At 37.6% G+C, this 27,744-nt stretch overlaps 1 protein-coding gene across 2 annotated transcripts in view; it reads left to right on the top strand.

Moving 5' to 3' along the window:
- Positions 1–222: 222 nt before the first annotated feature.
- LOC144960837 (uncharacterized) overlaps positions 223–27,744 on the top strand; it is a 34,990-nt gene continuing 7,468 nt past the window's right edge. The window contains exons 1-9 of one of the 2 annotated variants that reach the window (XM_078894210.1): positions 223–297; positions 15,760–16,009; positions 17,575–18,076; positions 18,371–18,502; positions 19,790–19,891; positions 21,332–22,220; positions 24,645–24,756; positions 25,932–26,018; positions 27,169–27,311. In XM_078894210.1, the coding sequence (XP_078750336.1) occupies positions 15,776–16,009; positions 17,575–18,076; positions 18,371–18,502; positions 19,790–19,891; positions 21,332–22,220; positions 24,645–24,756; positions 25,932–26,018; positions 27,169–27,311 (2,201 nt within the window). In that variant the 5' untranslated portion in view covers positions 223–297; positions 15,760–15,775. Of the gene's footprint in view, positions 298–6,496; positions 6,599–15,759; positions 16,010–17,574; positions 18,077–18,370; positions 18,503–19,789; positions 19,892–21,331; positions 22,221–24,644; positions 24,757–25,931; positions 26,019–27,168; positions 27,312–27,744 lie in introns of those variants that run through there. The other variant, XM_078894209.1, reaches the window with a different exon arrangement.

Genomic DNA, 27,744 nt, shown 5'->3' with positions numbered 1-27,744 from the left:
AACTATAATGGAAGCGGATATTAAATGTGTTGACTGGTGAAGGATGTCATTTAATGAAGGAAAAGATCTCATCAGAAAAATAAGAGAAACAAATGAGATTGAATAACATATTATTGACAATTTGAACTTATTTATATAAGTCTCAGCAGTGTCACTGTGACACCAGCCGTCAAAGTTCCTAAGCAGAACCCCAATTATTTACTTTTTATTGGGAGCAACAGACATGCGCACATTTATAATCCGGGTCTTCTACCATACGCGCGAAATGGAGTCGGAGTAAACACACGAAATCATCAGGTGAGTTGTTACAATGTTTACATTCGTAATTTTACCGTGACCAACCACCAATTTTAAGTGCTCTGATGTGCTTTTCCTCACTAAATTGATTCTGGTTAAATTTCTTCTTGTATTTCAATGGGTAACCGATTATTGTGTCGAAGTATGCAAGCCCGTTAGTTTTTGGCTCTCTGCCATCGTTTTCAATTTCAATGAACTGAAATGGCATCCGCTCGCCAATCGTAAAACAAGACTTTTAGAAGACTTTTTTCAACAATGCAGCCTCACACATGCGTTTATACTAATTGAACACATTGTTTCAGTGTATTCGGTAACATTTCTAATGACAACACCTTACATCTCCATTTTTATTTGTATTTCTATTGATGCAAAACATTTCGTTTCTGTGGTTTCGTTGAGATGATCACACGAGCCTGTGGTTGTTGCTGTGACGTCACCCATTGTGACCTAAATTTCCCCCTCTGCCGAGTGCTTATTTTCGGTGACTACGTAACAGAATTGAAAATCGCCACTTTTCCAAGAAATCAATTTTGACTTTGAATTTAAGCATTACTTTGCTTAAGTTGAATTGCCTATCACTACTTTGTAGTATTTAGATAGCAATATCATCGCAATTTGCTGAAAAATCGGACGCTGGCGCCTGACCATAGAGAATAATCTCGCGACTTGGGGTTTCCACTTCTCCGCTTCCCACCCTCTTCCTGCTGACATGACAGTGTAGACGTGGATACGCCCACTTTTAGTTGTGTTTGACCTTCGCTCGTGTCGCGGTGAACCCAAAATATAAACATGGCACGTCCGCTCTTTTGCACCCCCCCCCCCCCCCCCCCTTTTCTATTTCCAGAGCGGCATTACATCATACTTAACTTTAACTTCGATGCCACGGCTTCGATTACTTCTGTTTAGTTTAGTATTTTATTAGTAAATTCAAATTCCTCAGCCTCAAACTCTTCTTGATTCTTAACTCTTACTCTTACCTTCAGTCTTCAGCAATCCTTCCCCCATATAATATTATATTTTATTTCGAGTTTTCAATCCCATACCTTGAAAGTAGTGGTTCGTGATCGTGTTCTTGTTTTTGTCATTACTAATCTTCCTTATTCTTCCTTGTTATACTTTAATTACTTTAATATTTATTCGAATGTAAGGAAATTTTGATCGCCTCTTCTTAGATTAGATAGAATCAATCATCCATATATTCATATCTATCCATGTTACTTGTTGCCTGAAATCTAAAGCATAGCATCAAGTGTAAACATTGAATTGAAAAGGGGGAGGGGGGTAGCTTATTTTTCGGATCTTTCCATTCCCATGAGAGTATTCATTCCAAACTGAATTTAAAAGGTCTCAAGCTTGTGAGATGCCAGAATTCAAATTTTCTGGTGGCTGGCTTAAATGTATTACTTATTTTAGTGTGATATTTAGCTGTTTACTGTAGAAACCAATGAGCAAAAATGAATATAACAGCTTTGAAAAAGAACAAAATTCCAAACGATATTATCTCATTCCTCTGTAGTGTTTCATTCATCCTGTTTTGTTTGATAAAGGGAAAACCTGAAATGTCCATTGTATCTGATTTCGTATGTTAAATTGAAGCTTACATTCAATTTCACATTGTTATTTATTTCTTCGAGCTTTGAGCAGCAACATTGACATAGTCTGGTATTAGTGAGGTATTGATGGTTGTTAAACCAGTTAACTGCTGTACTCTGAAAAATTGCGTATTTAAAAAGTTTGGCCAGAAAGCTCATCCTCTTCAAAAATTGACTGATTAAAATGACCGCCATCTTGGCAAATACACTAATCTCAAATTTCGTGAAACTTCCTTGTTAATAAGAAATGAAGAGAGAATTAATTATTTTATTTTATTTTATTTTTTATTATTTTTTTTTTTCATGTCGGCTAATCCATCAGTATCTAGATTTATAGTGTGTAAAAGAAATGGGCATTGTTTTCTGTTTGTGAGAAAATACAGCAGTTGTCACAAGAGTTTCCTGATCCCTAGTCTTTACGATTTGTGCCGATTTTATTATTTCCAGGTCTCTGACCTCTTCTTGTTTACAAACTGCATGAAATCCTTATCTATCTAAAACTATAATTACCAAAGCTTATGTCAATAGAGCACAGGGTGTTTTTTTTTTTTTTTTTTTTTTTTTTAGTCCTCTAGAGCAATTTGGTCCAGGGAGCGGAGCAGGAGATTAGCCCAGTTTCTTTTATTTGAAACGGTCAATATCAATTGCTCGCATAGGACGCTAATTGCAATTGCACAGCACTTTACACCAGAACTACAAACTCGAGCTACCCAATCACAGCTGGATGGACATGGGGGGGGGGGGGGGGTAAAAATAAATCGATGACATCTGTGATCAATCTCAGCCCCTTTATGTGAGGGACAAGTTCTCTACAAACTGTGCTCTCGGGAACTCCCTTCTAGGATCTTGTGTGGCCGAAATGATAGGAATTAATATATATTTATATTTATATTCAATAAATGCAACCAGTAGTCTTCTCAACGCTACATTTTATTATGTGAGGATGGACTTTTTATACTGATTATCAACTTTTAATCTTTACTTGAACTTTGGCTTGTCAAATTCAGATCATCCATATGTTTACAGAACCCTGTATTTTCCACATTTTGTGAAGAAGACGAGGGAGGGAGTGATGCCAAAAATGTTCAGACTGTTTGACTGTCAAACGTTAAAAGTAAAAGCAATACTGTTTTACATCTCAAGACCTGTCTGGTATTTCGAAAAAATTAATTTTGAATTACAAAAATATTGCTGCCAGTTTCGGAATTTAATGATCATCTCTAATTTATTATATAACTTATTATTGAACATAAAAATTGGAAGCCATGCCAAACTAGATGTTTTAAGGATTTTATTTTAACCATTTGCTCTCTTTTTTAAAATTTTTGTTCTCAATCTCTTCTTTTCTCTTCAAAACTTGTCTTCATGGGTATTGGAATAATAGTGTTGAAAAATAGAAGAAAAAAATAGATCAAATTTTATCCCAGACCCCTAAAAAACGTCTCTTCTCATTCTATTTTGGACTTAGTATATATAGCTTTTTATATTCTCTTTGATTTGTTTTCTTCTTTTTTCTTTCTTTTAATTTAAAGTTCCAGTTCTGTGTTTCTTCATTTCTATCATCAACTTTGTATTTATATCTCCTTGTTTTTTATTTATTTAATGTTATATAATTAGGTCTTGATGTAGTTATGAGCCTGTGTTGATTTCCTGCACCATGCCGAAACTGTTCAATGTCATATGCATTATTTCACACCGTTTAAAGTTTAACTTCATATTTGGGTAATCTTTCTTTTTTAAAAATTTTGTTTGTTGATGTCTTATCTTTCTAGATCGGATTCAGATCTTATAGTCTTATATATCTTATATCATTCGTTTTTGGAATCTCTTAAGCTATCAAGTTGACTGGTGTCGAATCAAGCTGTTGGTTTGGTTTGGATTTGGCGCATTATTGTCCACTAAATGTGTTGAAACTATTTCACAAGGGTTCCCAAGTCAACAGCGGATGGGAAAGAATATATAATAGTAATAATAATAAAAGATCTTTATTGTCCATAAATATGGCAATTTGTCATTTAGTTACACTTGTTATAACGTTATATGATAACTATAACATTGAACAGATATTTAATTCCTACTTATTTCTCTCTCTCTCTCTCTCTCTCTCTCTCTCTCTCTCTCTCTCTCTCTCTCTCTCTCTCTCTCTCTCTCTCTCTAATTCGTAATTGTTTTATCTTTGCAATGTGTATGCAGTATTTGTGTCTGGGTGGGGGTGTGTGCATCCAAGTATGCAAGCCTTGTCTTATCAGCTATCTATGCTATCTATAATATAGATGTTGGATGCCAGCATTGTCTGTAGTTGTAGCCTTCATTCTTGTTCTACGATAAGTATGAGGTTTTATCCAGTCTTGACCGGTTCCATCAATCCCTGTCATATCGTAATTGCCCAGTGCAGTGATCTCTATCTAAGTGTTTGCTTTTTGTTGTTGTTGTTTGAATGAATGAATGAATTTATATAGCTCCTAGATCCACAATGTGCTCAGAGGCGCTTTACACTGCAAATAAAACACAACAAATTGATAATTTAAGCATAAAATCTATCATTTTGGAATAGTTGTTGCCTCTAAGGCTATAACTACTAGGGCATAGGCCATCAAAATCCTTTCTGCACCAAATCTCCTGGTCCATCCAGCTGCTCAGCTCTCACGTTGGTTCCTAGATTTAGCCTCAATTCGGAAGAGAAAACAAACAAACAAACTAGAGCTTTTGTTGTTGTGCAATATCCTCTAAAGGTGCTCAATGCGCTTTAGAAAGGGTCCCTGACTAACAGCAATACATAACATGCCGGAAACAGATGCCTGTTAAGTAATATTATTATTTTATTTTTTTCTGACAGAGAAAACGAGTCATGGGGTTCCCAACCTCTCATAGTGGGTAGGGAGGTACTTGCTGCGTCTTCTATCCCCCTGTATCTGTTTTTCAATTACTTTCTGTCTTTGTCTTGTTTTTTTTTCCTGGCCCTGGCCGGATACCCTGGCCGAGAGGGAATCAGTCAAATGTATGTATAGTTAGTTTTGGAAGATGATATTTTTTTCATTGTAAATCATTTCTCTGTTATGCACTGTGCTATGTTTTGTTCACATATATTATAATGTGGTTTGTAAAACGTTCGAGTATTTTCCTCTTAATGGGGACATGTGCTTGTGTCTGGATGAGACTTTTAGGTGATCTCAAACTGAGTAACTTTGATAGTGTGCTCTTGGAATCTACATCTGGTTCCTATTTGAACCAATTCTCCTTTGTCTTACCTTTTCTTGTGTGCTTTAATTATAATTCTAGAACTGTTTACCATCCCATTTTCTTCCTTTTTAATTTTAATGGCGCTGATAATAATAATAATAATAATAATAATAATAATAATAATAATAATAATGAAATGTATTTATAATTGGCCCACTCCTCTATACAATAAAGCTCTTGGCGCATAACTATAACTTCAATCCATTCAAATCTCTCTCTCTCTCTCTCTCTCTCTCTCTCTCTCTCTCTCTCTCTCTCTCTCTCTCTCTCTCTCTCTCTCTCTCTATCTATCTATCTATCTCTCTATCTATCTCTCTCTCTCTCTCTCTCTCTCTCTCTCTCTCTCTCTCTCTCTCTCTCTCTCTCTCTCTCTCTAGATATGACCTTAATGTGTTGCAAGCGCAGTAAAACCAATTTAAAAACAAACAAACAACAAACAGAGACAACAGGAGTTCAGGAGACAATCAGCGATCAGTGTGTTCGTTCGTTCCGTTCGTAGAAAGAAATAGACAGGCTTATCAATGTTGTTGTTATGTAAGGCTATTATGTTTGTAAACAAGATGATCATCTGGACGTCTAGCAGTTGGTCAGTCAGTCGCAGACGCAGACGTCGTAGTACCAGTAGGTAGCAGACGACTATGCTTTGGCACACGGTGGTGGTGATTCTTATCACATTCACATTCATTCATACAATATAGGGAATGAGATTAGCGGAAGAGTAGCGTCCCTTGATTGGACGTCACCTAGGACTTCATAATAATAGATGTCACTGTATAGATATCACTGGACGTCACCCATAGTCTGTGACGTCACCGGCGGAAAAGTTATTAGAGAGAGAACGTCATGTTGGTTGTGCGCATGCGTCTCTCGTCCTCGCTGCGACGCATGCGCACAACCAACATGACGTTCTCTCTCTAATAACTTTTCCGCCGGTGACGTCACAGACTATGGGTGACGTCCAATCAAGGGACGCTACTCTTTCGCTAATCTCATTCCCTATAGAGAGCGTCTGTGATTTGATGGAATAAATTTTGGCTATTTTTATAACTGCTCACGTGAAGATGTAGAAAATTCTTTATATTTTTAGGAGATAAAAAGTCGCTGTACGTTAACTTTAAGAATTAACAATTCCCCCTCATCCAAGGATTGGATAACACTTCAAAATCCTTTAAGTTATTATATAGTCTTTTATCAACTTTCATTTTCAGTAAGTTTTAACGATTTCAGAGATGCTCGTGAGATTCTGAAATTGGAATTGGAGCCAAATTTTCGTTATTCTACGAGATTTTTCGTGGTAGAAGGCAGATCTGTTATTACAGGGTTGTATTTCATCAGCAACCATGACGAATTGATGTGTGTTGTTGTTTGACAAGTAGGATCTGTTTATTTTATTATAATAGATAAAGTGTGTAGGAAACAGTATGGACTTATTCATTCGACTTGTTTTCTTCAGCAATGGGGTTAAGTGGGTACGTATGCTGCACGTGTATGGATGTATGATAATATAACACAACGTGTTTTGCTCTCTACCAATATGTCCTTATTTTCAGGTCTGTTAAGCCAAATTGTTGTGGCCTCAAACGCTAAAAAATTTATTAAAAATTACCATTACAACAGTGTGAAATCAGGCCTATAATTGCGTACGGCTATATTATCAGACCTGCAAATGTGTGCACGTTGGTGTGAAGAATTGCATCAGTGACATTAGCGATTTAATTTGTGTTTGGATTGTAGTTGTAGGTGGTGAAACTGTATTGAATTCATTCGCGCGTATTGATTCTTTTATTATGCACATGTTTTTCTTCAGCTATGGGCTGGGATTCAGTGAGAGGAGATTACGTATGGATAACTAAATAATGATGAAATAGCACGTTATTTTTCTGTTTATGCCTGACTCCATCTTTTGTTTCATAATGCGATGTTTGTGAGTTTCGTTTTGATGGGAAGGTCGTTGATGTTTTTTTTTATTATTTTTTTAATTTTTTATCATTCTTCTTCTTCTTCTTCTTCTTCTTCTTCTTCTTCTTCTTCTTCTTCTTCTTCTTCTTCTTCTTCTTCTTCTTCTTCTTTTTATTTTTTTTTTCTTTTTATTATTATTATATTATTATTATTATTATTATTATTATTATTATTATCATCATCATTATTATTGTTATCATCATCATTATTATTGTTATTATTATCGTGAATACTTTAAACAATTTACTTCAAAAATCAGTCCTGATTGTGTACCTATGGAAGTTTGCTACATGTTAAATGTTGCCGTCGGCTATGAACCTATTGTGAAGCGCTTTGAGCACGTTTAGTGGACGTTGCTCTAGAATGAAATGCTCAAGTTTTGAAGTTAAAACTACTAGACTCGGAAACTTCTATGCATTTCTATAGATAGTATGCGCTTGGCTAGGACGCTCATAACATTGTCATCCGGAAGTATAACGGACCAACACACAAAACTGTGTGTATCCATGAACGTTTATAGTCTGGTTAATACAGTATAGTGAGAATTACTCACAATCGCGGATGGCAAAATATAACAACAAAGGCTTGAGTGACGTCATCTTCGAACTATCTATTGACACTGACGAGACTCCAAAACCAGCGAGTGCGTGTTTGTGCGTACGTGGGCGTGATCGTGTGTGGGTGTTTATGACTGTGTGTGTGTGTGGGGGTGTGTGTGTGTGTGTGAGTGTGTGTGTGTGTTGTTTCAATGCCATGGGTGAGTGTAGTAATCGAAGCCTCACGTCAGGGAAAATCAATAAACGGGTATTGATGAATCATGACGAACTCCTGGACGTGGCAGGGTAACAGTAGCAACGGCCGTGGTTGGGGGGGGGGGGGGACTCTGTTGTCAGGGGACATAGTCAAAGGGTCGCATATCGGCAATTGGGTCAGATTGAGTAAATTATGGTCATTGCCAGTGACATCTATAGAGTATATGAAGTCCTAGGTCATTGCCGTATTGTTGAGGCGAAAGCGCATGCATTTTTTCGATCACAGTTTCGTGACCCCAAGATAGTCAATGAAAAAAATGTTTTGTTACACAATTAAGATACAGCTGTAATATTCGCCACTTGATAGATTTATAGAAATAGGAGCAAACGGTTTTTCGGCTCTCTTGTTTTGTTCTTTGTGTTTTTTCTTTCGATATGCGACCTTTTGTCTTAAAACGACAGTGATGGCTAGTATTTTTGTTGTGTGGGAAGGCTGGTGAGGCGGGCCAATCCAGGTTCCCGTACGCGCTCATCATACGTACAACCGCGAATACGTACGCAGAGGCACATTCCCCGATTTGGGGGGGAGGGGAGAAGAATGGGAGAGAGACTCGCCTTTACTCTACTGTTTCCGGTTCAAGTTCGATGGTGTGAATTAAAAAGCGCGCGCGCACACACACACACACAAATACATGCGCATGCACGCACATATGTTTGTTTCTCTCTCTCTCTCTCCCCCACACCCCCACCCCCGCGAAATGAGTAATAATCGTTCCAATCAGATTGGTAGTAGAGATAGGAAAAAGAGGAAAATCCTGAAATCTGACTCCCAACTCCGGATGTGACGTATGCCATATCTAAGGACCTGCTTGGCGCCTATTTTCAACAAGACTACACACACAGTTTTCAACAAGACTACACACACACACACACACACACACACACACACACACAGACATACAATATTAGTTTGCATACGTAATTTCCTACCCATGCGCTCCTCTCCTCAAATGATCCTACAATGTATTTTCAAATCCTCCAGCCTTTCTGATTTGATCGGGAATTTCTGAATATGGTTGCCCCGTGCCATGGCGTAACTGTGGTTTCGTCGTGCCCTATACCTCAACTTCCGGTTACAGATATATTTTCCCGATAAGAGCTTCACATTAAAAAAAAATATATATATATTTTAAAACAGGAATGCTAATAAACAATGATACATGACAATAATAATAATAATAATACTAATAATAATAATAATGATAATGGTATTCATGCTAATAATAATAATAATAATAATGATTAATTTTAAAAATGAGAGCTTTTATATCGAGCAATATCCACTAAACGTACTCAAAGCGCTTTATAAAGGGTCCTCGACCAACAGTAGCATGTAGACCGATACATGACGCCTGTTTGGCGATAATACATTTTATTTTCAGACAGAGACAACAACGCTGTTAAACGGCCAGGTACTTATTTTACACCTGAGTACGGTGAGAGACTGTTAGTAAAGAGCCTTTACAAGAACTCAACTATGCGTCAAGCGAGGCTCGAACCCTGGACCTTCCGATCCGAAAACGAGTGTCATTCATACCACAAGACCACATAACCGCACAATAATTGAGAAATACGGTAATATAATTTAATTACCGTGATTTTTTTATTTTTATTTAAAAAAATATAATCATGTCACTTGGTATATGGTGCCTCATTTTCAAGTTTTCATTCGACCAAGATCTGGTAATAGTAATAACAACACGATGACATCATCTTATAAAAATAGCTTACTAAAGTGGAAGAAACAAAAAAAGAATCTACTCTATTTTCAACAGGACTACACACACACACACACACTTTTCAACAAGACTACACACACACGCACAGACCCACAAAATTAGTGTAACCTGTAATTGTAAATTATTCTTTCTTTCTTTCTTTTTTTTTTTTTTTTCTTCAGTTGAGTTTTTTATTAGTAGTATTAGCAGTGTGGTAGGCTCAAGTTTGACTAATTTAAAATTACCTATTTGGCATTTTGAAGTTGGCAGGTCTGTCTTTTTATTTGTCTTATTATTATACTGCCATGACGCAATTTAGTTGTCTTGATTTAATGTAAAGAAGGCTTGAATCGAATGTGGTGTGTATGGCGGCGTTCGGTTTATGTCTTTGCAATGGGGAGAAGGGAGAGGGGGGGGGGGGGGGGGGAAGGAATTCAATTTTTTTTCCCTCACTGGTCTTTGGCGGAGAGATACGAGGTGGATGGGGTGGGTACTGGATGAAACTGGAGCAGTATTATAGTTATAGTGGGCTGTATTTTTCGTTAACATAATAATTATATTATCATTCCATAACGACCTCTTCGCCGCGCCCGTATTGTGGTTTTGGGCTGTGTTGTTATAATATTGTAAATGAATAGATAAATAAAAATATACGTTTTAAAATGTTGACACATGACAAGAGCATTTTTGTACGGATTTGTCATGATCAATTCGTTCGCTTACAATAGAAGGAACGAAATTGACGTCATTCAGCTCTTTGTTATTGTTTTTAGCCAGCCATTTTTTTTTTGGTGATAAACACAGTTTTGTGTGTGTTGGTACGTTAAATTCGGCTGGTGGATGTTGCGAGTATTTTCACTAACAGCATAGCGTCGGTATCTTTCCCCCCCCCACTTTCAGCTGGCCATATAGAACAGGAAATCCATTCCACGCAGTACCAGTCGTCCTGTTAGGCGTCCTTTTTCAGCAATAATACTTATAGATTTGATATTTCGTCAGCCCCTTTATTCTGTGATCTCGGTCCCGTGCTCTCTTTTCACCCCCCCCCCCCTCCTCCTCCTCTCCTTCTTCTTCTTTTTCTTCGTCTTCTTCTTCTTCTTCTTCTTCTTCTTCTTCTTCTTCTTCTTCTTCTTCTTCTTCTTCTTCTTCTTCTTCTTCTTCTTCTTCTTCTTCTTCTTCTTTCATTCTAGAAAGTTTTACTATCCCATTTTCTCCCTTTTTACTGGCGCTGATTTGACCTTAATGTGTTGTAAACGCCGTAAAAGCCCCTAACAACAACAAAACCTTCTTCTTCTTCTTCTTCTTCTTTTTCTTCTTCTTCTTCTTCTTCTTCTTCTTCTTCTTCTTCTTCTTCTTCTTCTTCTTCTTCTTCTTCTTCTTCTTCTTCTTCTTCTTTCTCTTCCTCTTCCTCTTCTTCTTCTTCTTCTCATCCATTCTTTACACACTGTTTTCTCCCCTTTTCATTCACAAGTCGTCCCTGTCAGTTTTCCCATCACGTACACAGCGTGTCACCAACCAACCACAGGAGTCACACAACGAATCATTCACATCGAACTCCTTTCTCTCTCTCTCTCTCTCTCTCTCTCTCTCTCTCTCTCTCTCTCTCTCTATGTGTGTGTGTTCTACCTTTCTTCCGTCTCTCTCTCTCTCTCTCTCTCTCTCTCTCTCTCTATCTATCTATCTATCTGTCTATCTCCTCTCTCTCTCTCTCTTTCTCTCTCTCTCTCTCTCTATCTCTCTCTCCACATTCTTATTAAAATGGATTTCTCTCTCTCCTCTCTTCCTCTCGTAATCCAACACAAGACTGGATAAAATACGGCGACTCTTAATCACGGGGGAAGTGGGCACAATTAACGGACTTCCGCCTAACACGGGATAGCACTAACACTTCTGAAAGAAGAAAAAAAGAAGAAAGAAAGAAAGAAAAGCAGAAGTGAAGGAAGAGGGGGGGGGGGGAGCCATGGCGGTTATTGATGCTGTTCGCTACGTCACAAGACACGTCGATGACCACAAAAAGAAAACAAATCATGAGTTGTATTCTATGGTTCGATTCATAATCTGCTTCCTTGCACCAGAGAGTTTATAAGCTAACGCTTAGCTATAGATAGTTCGAAGATGACGTCACACAGGTCTTTGTTATTGTTTTTTGCCAATCGCGTTTATGAGTAATGCTCACTGAACTGTATTATCCTGACTATAAACGTTCATGGATACACACAGTTTTGTGTGTTGGTCCGTCATACTTCCGGATGGCAATGTAATGACCTTCTTAGCCAAGCACAGCGCAGCGGGTGGTTGGATGGGAGCATCACCCTTGAATCGTATACCTATGATGTTCGCATGGGTGTACGATCCGATAGTGATGTCGTTTCTTCTTCTCTTTACTAGCCTATCCTGCTTCTTTGGTGTTTGTGATTGTATTTTTGACAGGGATATTTTTTTTTCTGTAAATCTTCTACCTGTTTGTTCTTGGTTATTTATAATTTAGCTTATGATATCTTTAGGTTATGATTTTGATTTACATTTGTACTATTTTTTGTTAGATTGCTTGTTTTTCTTTGTTTCAGCGGTCTCTCATATAACCTCAATTGTGTTGGAAGAGACATAAAGCAACAAACAAAAAAAAAAAAAAAAAAAAAAAGCCAAGCGCATACTATCTATACAATCTCTCTGCTTGCACTACATTTGAATGTCCCAGGATTATGCTTTTTTGGCTTACAAATTGATGGTTCCCTCTGTGGCGTCTTGCTGCTTTGCCTGTCAAGCTACTATTGACCATTGACACGCATGTCATTTTAGCTATATTCTTTTATAGATAGTATGCACTTGGCTAAGAAGCTCACAACATTGCCATCCGGAAGTATAACGGACCAACACACAAAACTATATGTAACCTTGAAGGTTTATAGTCGGGTTAATACAGTTTAATGAGAATTACCAATAAACGTGGATGGCAAACAGTAAGCAATAACAAAGACCCGAGTGACATCAACTTCATACTATCTATCGTTTAAGCGTAGCCATCGTTAACAGTTAACTTATAGCCTGACACTGACCAAAACATGAATGACGTCAAAATGTCAGTCTTTGGCCACAAAAGAAAACAAATTGTGAGTTGTATTCAATAGTTCAACCAATGAAATAACTTGTTTCCATGAGCTCTACTAACGACAACTCACTAGACGCTACACGAACCTACAAAATGACGTCAAACTGCCAGTCCTAGAGGGTTCTAGTATCAGGCGACATGTTAACGATGGCTACGATTTGACCCAGGCTGTCCTTAGGGTAGAATGCGAGCCTCAAACGATTTCAGTACCAACAATGAGGGCTGATTACTCTTGGACCTTTCTATCTCTATCGATTATCGGCAATGGCCCATTTCTCTCTCTCTCTCTCTCTCTCTCTCTCTCTCTCTCTCTCTCTCTCTCTCTCTCTCCCTCTCTCTTTTTTTCTTTCTTTCTCTTTCTTTCTCTTTCTTTCTTTCTCTCTCTTTCTTTCTCTCTCTCTCTTTCTCTCTCTCTCTCTTTCTCTCTCTCTCTTTCTTTCTCTCTCTCTCTCTCTCTCTCCCTCTCTCTTTCTCTCTCTCTTTCTTTCTCTTTCTCTCTTTCTTTCTCTTTCTTTCTCTCTTTCTTTCTCTCTCTCTCTCTCTCTCTCTCTCTCTCTCTCTCTCTCTCTCTCTCTCTCTCCCCCCCCCCCCTTTTTTTTTTACAGCGACCACTTTTACTAACTGCCAATCTCTCAATCTTAATTTATGGCGACAACTCTATTTAGATTTGCTTCCTGTCTCGTTTCATCGGGGTTTCCCGCTCCATTTGTGTTACTTGTGTACTATGTGTGTTTGTGTGTGTGTGGGTATGTGTGTTTGTGTTTGTGTGTGTGTGTGTGAGAGAGAGAGAGAGAGAGAGAGAGAGAGAGAGAGAGAGAGAGAGAGAGAGAGAGAGAGAGAGAGAGAGAGAGAGAGAGAGAGAGAGTTTGTGTCGATGTGTTTGTCTTTTTAAAAATAAATTCCGCGAAGCACTATAATCCAGTTCAAACATGTATGACTCACCGGCCACCGACGATGACCTTTCGCCGGGGGAAAGTACACGTGAAATGTGTGGCTATTTTTAGAACTTACTGTCGTTTGCAAACAGCAGGCGGTTCAAGGTTTTGATGTGAAGAGAGAGAGAGAGAGGTAGATAGGAGACTTTTTATGCCGAGGGTCGGGTAGAAGTAAAGGAAGATCAAAGCAATCTAGAGACTCAAGGGGGCAAAGGGGAGGGTGGTTATGTTGTTATTCATTCGCGTGATGTAATATAATCAGCCGTCTGGTATGAAGGAAGAAAATAGGGTTAATATTGTTAGTTTTCTTCGTTTCAGTGTATTTTGTTTTGGTTTGTTATTCTTTTGGGGTTTGTTTTTTTTTTTTTTTTTTTTTTTTTTTTGGGTTGGGGGGGGGGGGGGGGTGTTCCAATTTATTTTTGCTTTATATATTGATATTTCTGAGATTTAATAATATTATGATATACAGTCTGTATTGTGTGTACAATACGGCATAATGTGTACATACGTCTGCAGGTCTGACATCCAAACTCTCTTTTATGGGCCCAGTTTAACATTGTTGTTTGTGGACAATATCTTGCGTCTTTTTTTTTTAGATTTCCATAACAACAATGAGCCTATAAGAAATTGGGTTATCAGACCTGCAAAAAAGTGCCCGTCGACGTCGGGCATAATTATATACGCCGAATCTTTGGGAAAATATTTTCTTCATTTTTCACTGGCTCTGAAATGGCCTAAATTTGTCACAAGCGCTGCAATACCGTTAAAAACAAAAACGAGCATTGGCAACTGTAGGTGCATTACTAATTTTGGTGGCAAAAATTAATAAATAAAATAAATCTTATTTTGGGTACATCTTAAAGTGACAAATTAGGCAGCAGGCACTGGTGTGTAGCTAAGATAAAGATCTGGACAAGGGTGTATGAAACAAAGCTGGGAGAAAAATACAGGGTGTTGGGGGGGGGGGGGTGGAGGACCCATCCCCAAAAATCAGCATGCCTTGATTAAAGCAGACCTGCCAACCAGTATGATTAATCATATTTTAGTACGATTTTTGGACCCCGAATATGCGGATACGATTTTCGTGGATGCTAATTTTAAATGGCCATTAAGTTTTAGTTTCTCGATAAATCGATAATTTTGTAATCGGTAGAGATTGCTTGAATGATGAAGATCAGAGTTTATTTTGATTTGGGATTGATGTTAGCTTTTTTATAAATTTTTGTATGGCGCGCACTTTTTTTCCACATGTGCGGACAAAATACACTTTTTTTTCTAGAAATACACTTTTTAGTGTCATGGAATACACTTTTCATCCTGGGAAGGTTGGCAAGTCTGTTAAAGTGCATGTTGTGGATATTGGGCTGTATCACTCACTCACTCAGTCACTATCCAGCATCGTCCTCATTGATGTTGGCTGCCGGCACTCCGTGATGACAAAAGTCTGCCCATTCTCTTCGTCTGTTGACGGTATCGACAGTATCATAATATAACTCTCTTCCATTCATCGCTGTCCATTCTAGGATGTTATTTTATATAACAATTGCACTGTATAGATTTTTTTAAAATGTTGAATTTCGATAATTCATTCATTTCCTTCTCCATTTCAGTGTCTCCTCTACCACAATAATTCATTCATTTCCTTCTCCATTTCAGTGTCTCCTCTACCACAATAATTCATTCATTTCCTTCTCCATTTCAGTGTCTCCTCTACCACATAATATTCATTTCCTTCTCATTTCAGTGTTTCTACCATTATCATTCTCTCATTTCAGTGTCTCCTCTACCACAATAATTCATTCATTTCCTTCTCCATTTCAGTGTCTCCTCTACCACAATAATTCATTCATTTCCTTCTCCATTTCAGTGTCTCCTCTACCACAATAATTCATTCATTTCCTTCTCCATTTCAGTGTCTCCTCTACCACAATAATTCATTCATTTCCTTCTCCATTTCAGTGTCTCCTCTACCACAATAATTCATTCATTTCCTTCTCCATTTCAGTGTCTCCTCTACCACAATAATTCATTCATTTCCTTCTCCATTTCAGTGTCTCCTCTACCACAATAATTCATTCATTTCCTTCTCCATTTCAGTGTCTCCTCTACCACAATGCAGCTCCGCGTTAAGGCGGATGATGTTCCCCCGTCACAACCACGCCTATCGTCTTCAGCAGCAACAGCCTCCGCTGCCTCTACCACCACCACCACCAGCAGCAGCACCACGGTCAGCTCGCAGCAACAAGAGGAAAGAGGGCAATCGTTGGTAGCAACTACAACCGTTTTTCTAAACACCAGGAAGAAGAGGGCGATGCTGAAATGCCACCAGCCCAAAGAGAGCAAAATGGTGGGTCACTTTTATGTATTTGGGAGGGTTTTTTTGGGGATTTTTGGGGGGTAGGGGGGGGGGGTTGATAGACCAAGTTGTAGATAACTGAGAACGTGACCAGGGATGATGCATTACACTGTTGATGGTTTTCTTGGATCTGTGGTAGAAATCCGCGATTTCAGAGTCAGAGGAGGTATTTCGTCCTTTAAAAAAATTACATTTCATTTCCCTCCAATCAAATTCATTTATAGAGCTTTGCTTGCGATGTGGAAACTTTTCTGTTGCACAGTCCTTGTGATGGCCTCGAATTCAGTTTGGAGATGCGAGACCAGTTGATTCCATGAATACACCATTAGTGTTCAGGATTTGAAACAGCTCTTACTCATTATACTCATAAGATTTTGGTCAAACTACTTCCCTCTCGTGAGGCTATGTGGTCTGGTGGTATGACACTTGCTTTCGGATTGGAAGGTCCTGAGTTCAAGCCTTGCTCGGTGCACAGTTGAGTACTTGGAAAAGGTTCTTTATTCACATCCTCCCACAGTACTCAGGTTTAAAATGAGTACCAGCGTGGTCTCTGTCTGGAAAAAAAAATGGTAATATCGCCTGACAGGCATCATGTCTCGTCTACATGTTACGTGTTGCTGTGGTCAGGGACCCTTTGTAAAATGCTTTGAGCACATTTAATGGATATTGCGCTATATAAAAAAGAAGCTCAAAGCTCCATGTCATTTTCTTCCTACACGTTTACCTCTACTTGGTGTCCATTAATTCCCCGGTCCTCAGAAATTATTGGATAACATGTTATTAAGCATTAACAACCAGATAATGAAGCATGCCTGAAGCCCAAGAAGATACAGTGCTTAAAGTTAGGCGTGTAGTTTATTTTGCAAAAACTCGGTAAGAGTCATTTACTGTGCTTGAGTATGAAATGTGCTTAATGATAGCATGCATGGTCTGTACTTCGAGCTTCAAGCAGCTTCATATATGCATTATAAACAGGGATGCCACCTTTTCCAGCTCCGGATAAATCCGTATTTTTGGCAAATGACCTTATTGTCCGGTATCTCTTGTTGTCATGGTTCGAGGCAAGTGGGAACTTTAAAAATAATTTTTAATCTTTTATGAATTGAGTTTACTTACTTACTTACTTACTTACTTATCTGAACAAGCGACCACCTAGCTCTAGCCCTTCGGTCTTGCGCCATGACGTAGAAGTTTGACGTCTTTTGTAGTTGTTCCAGGTGACCATAAAGTTAAAGTGTGTTACTGATGCTTGGATTTGGTGGGAGGAATGTGCATCTCAGGTCTTCAAGAGGTTGACATTCAAGAAAGTGGTATGAATTGAGTTTAAATTCTGTCCACTTTTTTTTTTTTGTGTGTATTATTTACTCTCAAATGCAATAACAAGTACCTACTGTGCTAAACTATGAGTGAATTCCACTGAGGTGCTTTGACGCTGTACTCAATGTAATAAATGGCACATTTGCCCAATTTTTCAGGCTTTTTAAAATTTGCCAAGTAGCATCCCTGATTATAAATACAATGATGACTCTTCAATTTTTTCTCTCCTTGTTCTTTAGAATAAACAGCCAGTATCTGTCAACATCAGCAGTACACCGCAGAAGAAGCTAAGACGAGACAACCAGCGGCACCACCACCATCACCATAACCGTCATAACCCCACCAGCCATCAACAAAACTCAACTAGTGCCAAGTCGCAAAACAATAATAATAATAACAACAACAAAAACAAAGCTGTCGTCACAACAACTACATCAACTGCGTCCAAGCGCGAGGGCGGAAACAACAGCAACACCGTCGTCGGTGGTGGTGTCGGTGTTGTCATCGTATCGAGTGTGCCCGCTACTGCCACTGCAATGACAACGGTGGTGGCATCCTCTTTGAATTCTGTCACAAAACCAGTCGCACCGTTGTCCTCTGGAAAAGGGAGTGGCGTGGCAGCCGTATCTGTAGCAGCTGGAGGAGGAGGAGTAGGAGAAGGAGGGGGAGGTAGTGTGATGAATGTCGATCTGATTTCATCTACCACTCCTGCAGCAGTGTCTATGTCCACCCGCAGGAAAGGTGAGCCCAAACCCAGTCACAGGAAATGGATCATTTTTCTTTTCTTTCCTTTTTTTTTCTTTTTTTTTTCTATGTAGATTTTATGTCTTGGTCATTGTCTGATAGAAATTTTGTCTTTTTAAAACAAATTTATTAACTTTAGATTTGCTGTCTTTGTCACGGTCTGAAAAAAAATATGTTTATTTATTTCTTTTCTTTTATAATTTATTTTTCTTTATTCATTAACTCATTTCTTTCTTTTTTCCTTTCTTTCTTTCTTTTTTTTATGTATTCATTGATTTTTGCTTTGGCCAGGTCGTCGTGGCAAACAACCCAAGAATGAGGAAAGCAACAATACCAACATCAGCACAGGAAGTCCTGCTCGTACAACTGTCCTCGGCACGCTTTTCTCTCCCATTTACCAACCCTTCCATGCACACCATGAAGGTTTGTCCCTTTGGTTATTTCTGTCCTTCTACTATCAAGTCTCTCCTAACACAAAGAAATGATGTGGATAATTGATGATAAATACACATATACAGTGATGTCAAAACATCCCACTTACCTTTTCTTGTGTGCGGAAATTCCTGTATCGGCATTGAAATTCCTCCGAGTGTTGTCTTAAATTCCTGTGAACCACATTTAAAGTTGGCGTCTCTGTGTCTCGCACAGTAGTACTCTGGGTGGGGTTCCTGACCTCCCATAGTGGGCAGGGGGTTACTTACTGTGTCTTCTATCCCCCTATATCTGTTTTCCAACATGTATTCTGTCTTTGTTGTGGAATGAGATTACTTGCCCTATATCTGTTTTCCAACATGTATTCTGTCTTTGTCGTGGAATGAGATTACTTGCCCTATATTTGTTTTCCAACATGTATTCTGTCTTTGTCGTGGAATGAGATTACTTGCCCTATATCTGTTTTCCAACATGTATTCTGTCTTTGTCGTGGAATGAGATTACTTGGTTATGTCCTGTCTCTGGCCAGATACCTTGGCTGAGAGGGAAACAGTCAAATGTGTAGTTAGAGAGTTTTGGGAGATGATGTTTTTTGCCTTGTAAATCATCTCTCTGTTATGCACTGTAGTATATTTTTTTAAATTTTACACAAATATGATTTGTAAACATTTAAGTGTATTCCTCTTAGTGGGGACCTGTGCTTGTGTCTGGATGAGACTTTAACTCTCTCCTTACCAGGCATTTTCAGGATTTTCCCCAAAACTTAACACACAACTACAACAAAAATATAATATTTTTTATCATTCGAATACAATAGCGGTAAGTTCTTACGATAAATAATTTCTTTAGCAAAACATGCTCTACAACACACTGTTCATTTTAAACTTTATGATGTACAAGAGAAATTTGAATAAGAAAAATGTTGGTTGTATCGTAAACGAATGTGACGATTTTCCTGTAGTTGGTAAGGAGAGGGTTAAGGTGATGTCAAACTAAGTACATTGATAGTGTGCTCTTGGAGTGTACATGTTTTTCCTGATTTGGACCGTTCCCTTTGTCTTATTTTTTTTCCTCAAGTTCTTTTATTTATTCATCTGGAATGTTTTTACTACTATCCAATTTTCATATTTTTTTACTGGTTATTTTCAATTATTTTCAATAATGGTAATAATAATAATAAATAATAATAATAATAATAATAATAATAAATAATAATAATAATAATATAATAATAATAATAATAATAATAATAATAATAATAATGATTCTCAATAACAGAACCAGAATCGGGTCCGAATGTGAATGACCTTGAGGCCATTGCTCGTGTGCTGGACCTGGACGACGTCATGATGGAAACTGTGATAGAAAGCTCCATTTCCTGTAAGTAATAGCTAATTTCATTGTTAATATGTGTCAGTGCGTTACATAATCAATCAGTCAGAAGGTGAAAATTTTGCATTTGCATTTTTAACATTTTTTATTATTATTAATTTTATTTTGCATTTTCTGAAAGAAAATGTTCACCAGAGCATTTTAATCTTTGTTTGAAGTAAATCGGGTGATTTTTCATAAAGTTATGATCAGATGTATGGGAAAGGTATCCAGCAACTTTTCTCAAGTTTCCTACTTTTTCAACTAAACTAGCTGTAAAAAATGTTTAGAAGTGAGATTAAGTTTTTATATTGCATGAGGATGTACAAAAAGTGTTGATCTAATCATCTATGACAAGGAACTCATTTTGGATCAAATTTGACCTTCTTACTAAATTTGGCAATATCTCAGTTCAAAACTTGAGCAAATTTGTTCTATTTTCCATTTTTTCATGAACGAGAGAGAGAGAGAGAGATAGAGAGAGAGAGAGAGAGAGAGAGAGAGAGAGAGAGAGAGAGAGAGAGAGAGAGAGAGGGAGGGAGGGAGGGAGGGAGGGAGGGAAAGAGGGAGAGAGGGAGAGAGGGAGAGAGAGAGAGTGTGTGTGTGTGTGTGTGTGTGTGTGTGTGTGTGTGTGTGTGTGTGTAAAAGTTTATGTCTGAATTGACTTGAAAATGTTGCAACTGCCTGTGAACTTATAATTCTAGAATGGCTAATTTTCTGTTGAGAAAACTTTTTAGAGAATTCTCCCACTTTTACCCATTCTTTTAACTCTCCTTACCAGCCATTTTCAGAATTTATCATGAAACTTCAAACCCACCCAACACAAAAAAAATACTTTTTTTCTTCTCAAACAGAAAAGGAACAAGCGCATTCCATACATGACAATGTCCAGTGTCTAATTTTTATCTCTATCACAAAGTAGTTTCTATATAATTTGTGATGTACAAAGGATATCAGAATGAGAAAACTGCTGGTTGCATCGTAACGAATGTGACGATTTTCCTATGGGTGGTAAGGAGAAGGTTAAGCAAGGCAAATGTCATGTTGTAGAATCGTTAAATATCTGAATTTTAATAGGATTCAATAGTCGTAACGTCACTTCCTTCCTAATGACGCATGGTAACTTAGTAACACTGGCTCTAAACTATCGGAACAATGGCGGACGCCCGTATGAAATATTTCTCCGGCTAGCATAAAAACGTATCCAGAGGAAAAAAAAACACATAAATTTGATCATGTTTTGACTTTTACACATTCTGATCAAAAGGCATATGAAAAGGGAATGAAAAGTTCTAGTCAGCATGAAGAATAAAAAGTAATGATTTTCATTGTTTAGAACCAAGATGGCCGCTGTTGCCTGGCGGCGTGACATCAGACTACTGAATCCTATTGAGGACCGGTTGCCAAATTAAATGACATTTTTTTTCCTCTCCTTTTTTTTTTTTTAAGGTAAAGAAAATGAAGACCCATCAGTGGATGTTTTGGCCGAGGCTGAATGTAAAGATTTGCTGTTGATCAATGAACGCAACAACAACACTCACAGCTCTGTCGGTTGTAAACACAACACAGACATCAATCTAGACTCTTCTAGAAACAATAACAACATCGCAAGACTTCAACAACAAACGACTACTGTCTCCTCCTCCATCGGCTCTTGCAACTCTGGTGGTGGCACGAGCGATGGTGATGGTGTTGTCGGGAGAAATAGTAATGATAATAACAACAATGGCGGGGATCTTATCAGTAGTGGCAGTGGTGGTGGTGGTAGTAGTAGCAGTAGTACGACCAACACGACCAGTGACGAAGAAAACGAAGACGATGCCATCGCCTCGTCTCATTGTATTATGATGGACTTTGAAACGGCAACAACGACCGTGATGACCACCCCTATTAACTCCAATAATAATAATAATAATAATAATAATAATAATAATAACAATATTAATAATTCAAACTGTTCTTCTCTGGCAACTACAACAAATTGTCATCATTACTACCATCACCATCATCAACACCATCATCATCATTTACACAACAACAACTATATCGATGGAAGTTCTTCGTCATCATCATCATCATCATTGTCGTCAAGTTGTTCATGTATTTGTGTCGATAATAGTAATAATAATAATAACAATAATAACAATGTTGCGGATAGTTGTAACAGTTGTGATAGTATTTCTGGCATGGATGCTGGGGACCTTGCAAGCGTGGTAGTCTGTAATGGAATATCGTCGACTACTACTCAGGATTCGGGAACAATATCACCGTCGTCATACTATGTGGAAGAGGAATCTTCTGATGATGGATATGAATGGGATACAGAATTGCAAGACCCGTAAGGCGTTATTTTGATATAAAATGAATTATCACCCCTTACTTCATATTTTACTTCCCTCCCTTCCTGTCTTCACCGCCTCTTCCATATCTCTCTCTCTCTCTCTCTCTCTCTCTCTCTCTCTCTCTCTCTCTCTCTCTCTCTCTCTCTCTCTCTCTCTCTCCAAATCAGATGCTCAATGTCTAAATTTAGAGTCCTTTCTAGTTTAACCGTAAGAATGCTACGATTGATTTCAAACTTTAAGTTCCTGAACACACGGATGTAAGGGGCATAACTCAATTTATTATTTTGAGATTAAAATTTATAGGAAAAAAAAACAATAGGAATCTGATACACAATTGAGTCCATGTATGTTAAGAGGATTTACAAGTTTTCAAATAATAAACAATATGACACATGATAAAATGACAACACTCATAATCATAATATGTCTAAAGTGCTCACTTGCAAATTGATCAAATGCTCATTGGTGCTTAGAATTACAGATAGCTCAGACTTTTATACGAATTCAGCGTCTGGTGAGAGAAATTGCACGGGACTTCAAGACTGACCTGCGCTTCCAGAGCTCCCTCTGACATACCCACTCACACACTCACATACTCATACATTGTACACTTTACTCACTCAACCCTAAAACCGATTATATCCGGGTTTTTTTTTTACCCCATGCCTATTTATTACATTTTTCTTAGACAAATTATGGGCGTAGTATCAAAGCTATTGTTTTTAATTTTTACATGTTAATGGTAGTTGAATAAAAATATCTATTTACATGCTAATTTTTAATACATTTTTTTTTCCAATTTTGAAAAGTAGCAAAAATCTCTAGGATTGAGTGAGTTAATAATAATTAATTAATTTTCACTGTTCAATTCTAGATATACATTACACACTTGTTTTGAAAAAACACACAAAAACTCTTGTCTTCAAATTTTTCTTGAAAGACGAAAGGGAGGCAGATCTTTTTGTTTTTGAACAGAGTTTTAGTTTTCGGGAAAGGGACATGGAGAGTTATAAGAGTGTGAGGATCTAAGAGATTTTAAGGATTCTTGTGAACTTAAACGCAGGACATGAGATAATCTGGGGCCAAAACTTCATTGAGGTATTTATATATTTATATGTGGTGCATGAGATCTTGAACTCTCAACTCTCTTCTCCATAGGCAATCAATGCAATTTCCTTAACAGAGGGGTCACATGGTCACTGGATTTTTTTTTTTTTTTTCCAGCTTTGTTTTTGAATTAGTTGCAGTCTGTGATGCAGAACTTCTTGTGTCCTGTGGAGAGGACAATTGCGGTCGTCTAAATCTAAACGACTCGTGACGACATGACAATTTACCATCAATTTTGAGGATTAAAAAATCTAACACATCATTGAATGTGTGGCTGATATTTCTGATTTGGTAATGCATAGAAGAGACTGACATACTCGGATATGTGGTCATTCATAGTCAGAAACTGATCGAAATGAAACCCTAGATTTCTAACAACAGTCAACAGGTTTGCGAGAAATGATAAACAGATATTTTTATTAAATAACAATTCTGTTCCTTTCTTTCTAAACAATGTTATATATTGTTCCGGTGTTGTCATTAATTTGTAATTTATTACATCCACGATTTTATAGCTTTTTTTTTTTTTAATAGTTAGATTGTCTCTAAAGTTGAAATTGAAATTGAGACTGTTGGTACTAGTGTGAAGAGCTGCATTTCATCAGCATATAGATGGTAGTCCAGACCAAAGTCAGTCATGATATCCCCAAGGGATGCGCTGGGCAAGGCAAACAGAAATGATCCCAGAACAGATCCTTGTAACTCTCCCTCTGTATTTCAGAATTGATGGTTGTTATCAAAACTTGTTTTCTATCTTTCAAGTATTCCTGAAACCACTCCAAAGCACAGTCAGTGACACCAAGCACATCCGCTCCATCTTCTGAAGAAGTATTTGGTGGTCAATGCTATCACATTATAATCAAAGGCAGTGCTGAGATCCAAAATAAAAGCTTGACATTGTTGTTATGAGTGAGGCATTGAATTATGTCGTTCTTCACAGGCGAAAGAGCTGACTCCATGCTGTAGCACAAAATATGACTTACTTATTACTTACTTATCCGAACCAGCAACCACCTGAGCTCTAGCTATGCTATTCGGTCTTGTGTCATGATGTAGAAGTTAGACGTCTTTTGTAGTTGTTCCAGGTGAATATAAAGTTTGTAGCACAAAATATGAAACTTAATGGTCTAACTTTTTCTCGTATGATTTCAAATTGTAAATCTAGAATTTTTTGACTATCCTATTTCCTTTCTTTTTCCTTGGTGCTGAAGTGACCTAATTGTGTCGCAAGCGCCTTAAAACCCTTAAAAAACAAAACTTTATTTATAAATTTCTATAAATTATAATATATGTAATATATCTTCTCTCTTCAGTTATTCCATCATTCGAAATTTGCCTCCCCTGACGGATGAGCTGAGGGCACGTGTACCAGCCCTCCCACTCAAAACTCGCAGCTCTCCCGAGTTTTCTCTTGTACTTGATTTGGTAAGTAATTAAGAAGGCCACTGATTTTTTTAAAAAGTCCTTTGTAAGTACCTTGATCTTTGTTATAATGTGTATTATATTTAATTTGGTTATATGTGACCCTCCGTCTAAAAACGGTATTATGTTGGGATGATTCAGACCCCAAAAAGTGAATTTAGAGATAGATTGATGAGAAATTGAACCTTAGAAGTTTTGCAATGCAAGAAATAGTCTTTATACTCCACCAGAATGTACAGAAATTAAACCCAAGTTGGATATTTGTGGCTATGAATTCAATTTCCCTTACCGAGTGGATCCCGACATAATACCGCTTCGATATGGTGGGTCACATTTTATATATAATGATAACCATTGCTGATGGTTTCCCCTCAGATCTGTGGAAATCCGTGGGTCTGGAGGCGAGAGGAGAAATTTCTTCCCTTAAAAAACAAAAAAAACATTTCCCCCAATTGGATTCAATAGTCTGATGTCACGCCACTCAGCAACGGTGGCCGTCGTGGTTCTAAACAAAGAAAATCAGTACTTTTTATTCTTCATGCTGGTTAGAAGTTTTCGTTTGTCTTGTGATCAGAATGTGTAAAAGTGAAAAAATAATCAGATTTATAATGGTTTTTTTTTCCTCTGGATACGGATACGCTTTTATGCTCGTTGGAGAAATTTTTGATAAGGGCATCCGCCATTGTTCCGATAGTTTAGAGCCAGTTACTAAGTTAGCATGCGTCATTACGAGGGAAGTGACGCTACGACTGTTGAAGCATATTAAGGTACTGGCAGTGAGAAACTTGATGTGTGATGGAACAAGTAGTTGCAGTTTCCCACTCTCCACAGTATCAACGAGTGATAGATTATCATCAGGCCTGTAAATCTTCCGACATTTGTCTGATTTCTGACAGTACTATTTTGCTTGATAAATTCTGTTAACTCACTCAACCTTGACACCGATTATATCCGTAGTTTACCTGGGTTTTTTTTTTTACCCCATGCCTATTTATTCCATTTTACTGAGACAAATTATAGGCGTAGTATCAAATCTAATGTTTTTTTGTTTTTGCATGTTAATAATAGTTGATTAAAACTCTTTGTACATACATGCTCATTTTTAATACATTTTTTCCAATTTTGAATTATTATTATTGTTATTAATATTATTATTTTTTATTATCATTTGTCCCCAGGATGAAACTCTAGTCCACTGCAGTCTAACCCAGCTGGAAGACGCTGCCTTCTCCTTCCCTGTCCTCTTCCAGGAGGTTTCATACATGGTCAGTATATCAAATATAAAGGAATTTGTTAGAGATAAATCTGTAAAAGTGTGTATGATACAGTGTCAGACAAAGCTTGAAAGAAAAATACAAGGAAAAAAACCCCACAAAATGGTTTGGCACTGCACTGCTTCAAACACACTTTTTCAGATCTTTATCTTTAACCAGTGCCTGTCCCTCATGTGAAAATTGTGGATTTGCGTTCTTTTTTTTCTTTTTTTTTTTTCGATTTTCTGAAAGAATATGCTCCCCAGAACATATTAATCTTTATTTGAAGTAAATTGGGTGATTTTTCATGAAGTTATGTTTAGATGTATGGGAAAGGTATCCAGCAACTTTTCTCAAATTTCATTCTTTTTCAACTTGACTAGCTGTAAAAATATATTTAGAAGTGAAATTAAGCTTTGATATTTCCCGAAGATGTACAAAAAGGGTTGATCTAATAATATATGACAAGAACTCATTCTTGATTTAAAAAATTTACCTTCTAACATAAATTTGGCAATATCTCAGTTCAAACCTTTTCACCATCCGACTGATTATGTCATTCACTGTATCATATGCTTCTAGAGAATAATAAAACCTCCCATAGTGGGCAGGGAGGTACTTGCTGTGTCTTCTATCCCCTATATCTGTTTTCCAACTTGCTTTCTGTCTTTGTCTTGGAATGAGATTACTTGGTTTTGTCCTGGCCCTGGCCTGAGTCCTAGCTGGGAGGGAAACAGTCAAATGCATAGTTATTGTTTTGGGAGATGCTATTTTTTTTCCTTGTAAATCATCTCTCTGTTATGTATTATTATATTTATTTTTAATGTATAATTTAAGCATTTGAGTGTACTCCTCTTTGTTGGATTTTGTGCTTGTGTCTGGAAGAGACTTATAGGTGATCTCAAACTAAGTACATTGATGGTTTGCTCTTGGAATCTGCATCTGATCCCTATTTGTTCCCAGTTCCCCTTTGTCTTCCTTTCTCTTTGGTGCTTTAATTGTAATTCTAGAACTTTTTACTATCCCATTTTCTTCCTTTTTACTGGCGCTGATATAACCTAAATGTGTTGCAAGCGCGGTAAAACCCTTAAAAACAAAACAAACAAAACAGAATAATAAAACAAAATGTAAATAATTTAACCCTTGTCTATCTCACCTCCAGGTGTTTGTGAGGACCCGGCCTTTCTTCAGGGAATTCCTCGAGGCAGTGTCGCAACACTTTGAGGTCATACTGTTTACGGCATCCAAGAAAGTCTACGCCGACAAGCTGATGAATCTCCTAGACCCTGACAAAAGACTCATCAAGTAAGTCAAGTCCAATTTTAGCTCTCCCAACCCGTGATCCTTTGGGGTCTTGTTAAGTGCCATTGTTGTCTGGGTAGCCCTTGTAAATAGAGTAATCTATGCGTATGAAGAAGTGCCAGATGAAAACAATAAAAAATATCTAGTTGGGACTAAGGTTTGAAGCGACTTTTTTTGGGTCTTGGATTGCTCATATGTGACCCTCCGTCTCAAAACGGTATTATGTCGGGATGATTCAGACCCCAAAAAGTGAATTTAGAGACAGAATGATGAGAAATTGGACCTTAGAAAATTTTGCAAAGCAAGAAATAGTCTTTATACTCCACCATAAAGTACAGAAATTAAACCCAAGTTGGATATTTGTGGCTATGAATTCAATTTCCCTTACCGAGTGGATCCCGACATAATACCACTTTGATACGGTGGGTCACATATG

The sequence above is a fragment of the Berghia stephanieae genome, chromosome 15 (assembly GCF_034508935.2).
Source record: "Berghia stephanieae isolate SIO BIC M18660-M18661 chromosome 15, UCSD_Bste_1.3, whole genome shotgun sequence".
Lineage (NCBI taxonomy): Eukaryota > Metazoa > Mollusca > Gastropoda > Nudibranchia > Aeolidiidae > Berghia > Berghia stephanieae.
Note: the sequence above shows the minus strand (reverse complement) of the source record. Positions and strands in the feature narration are given on the sequence as shown.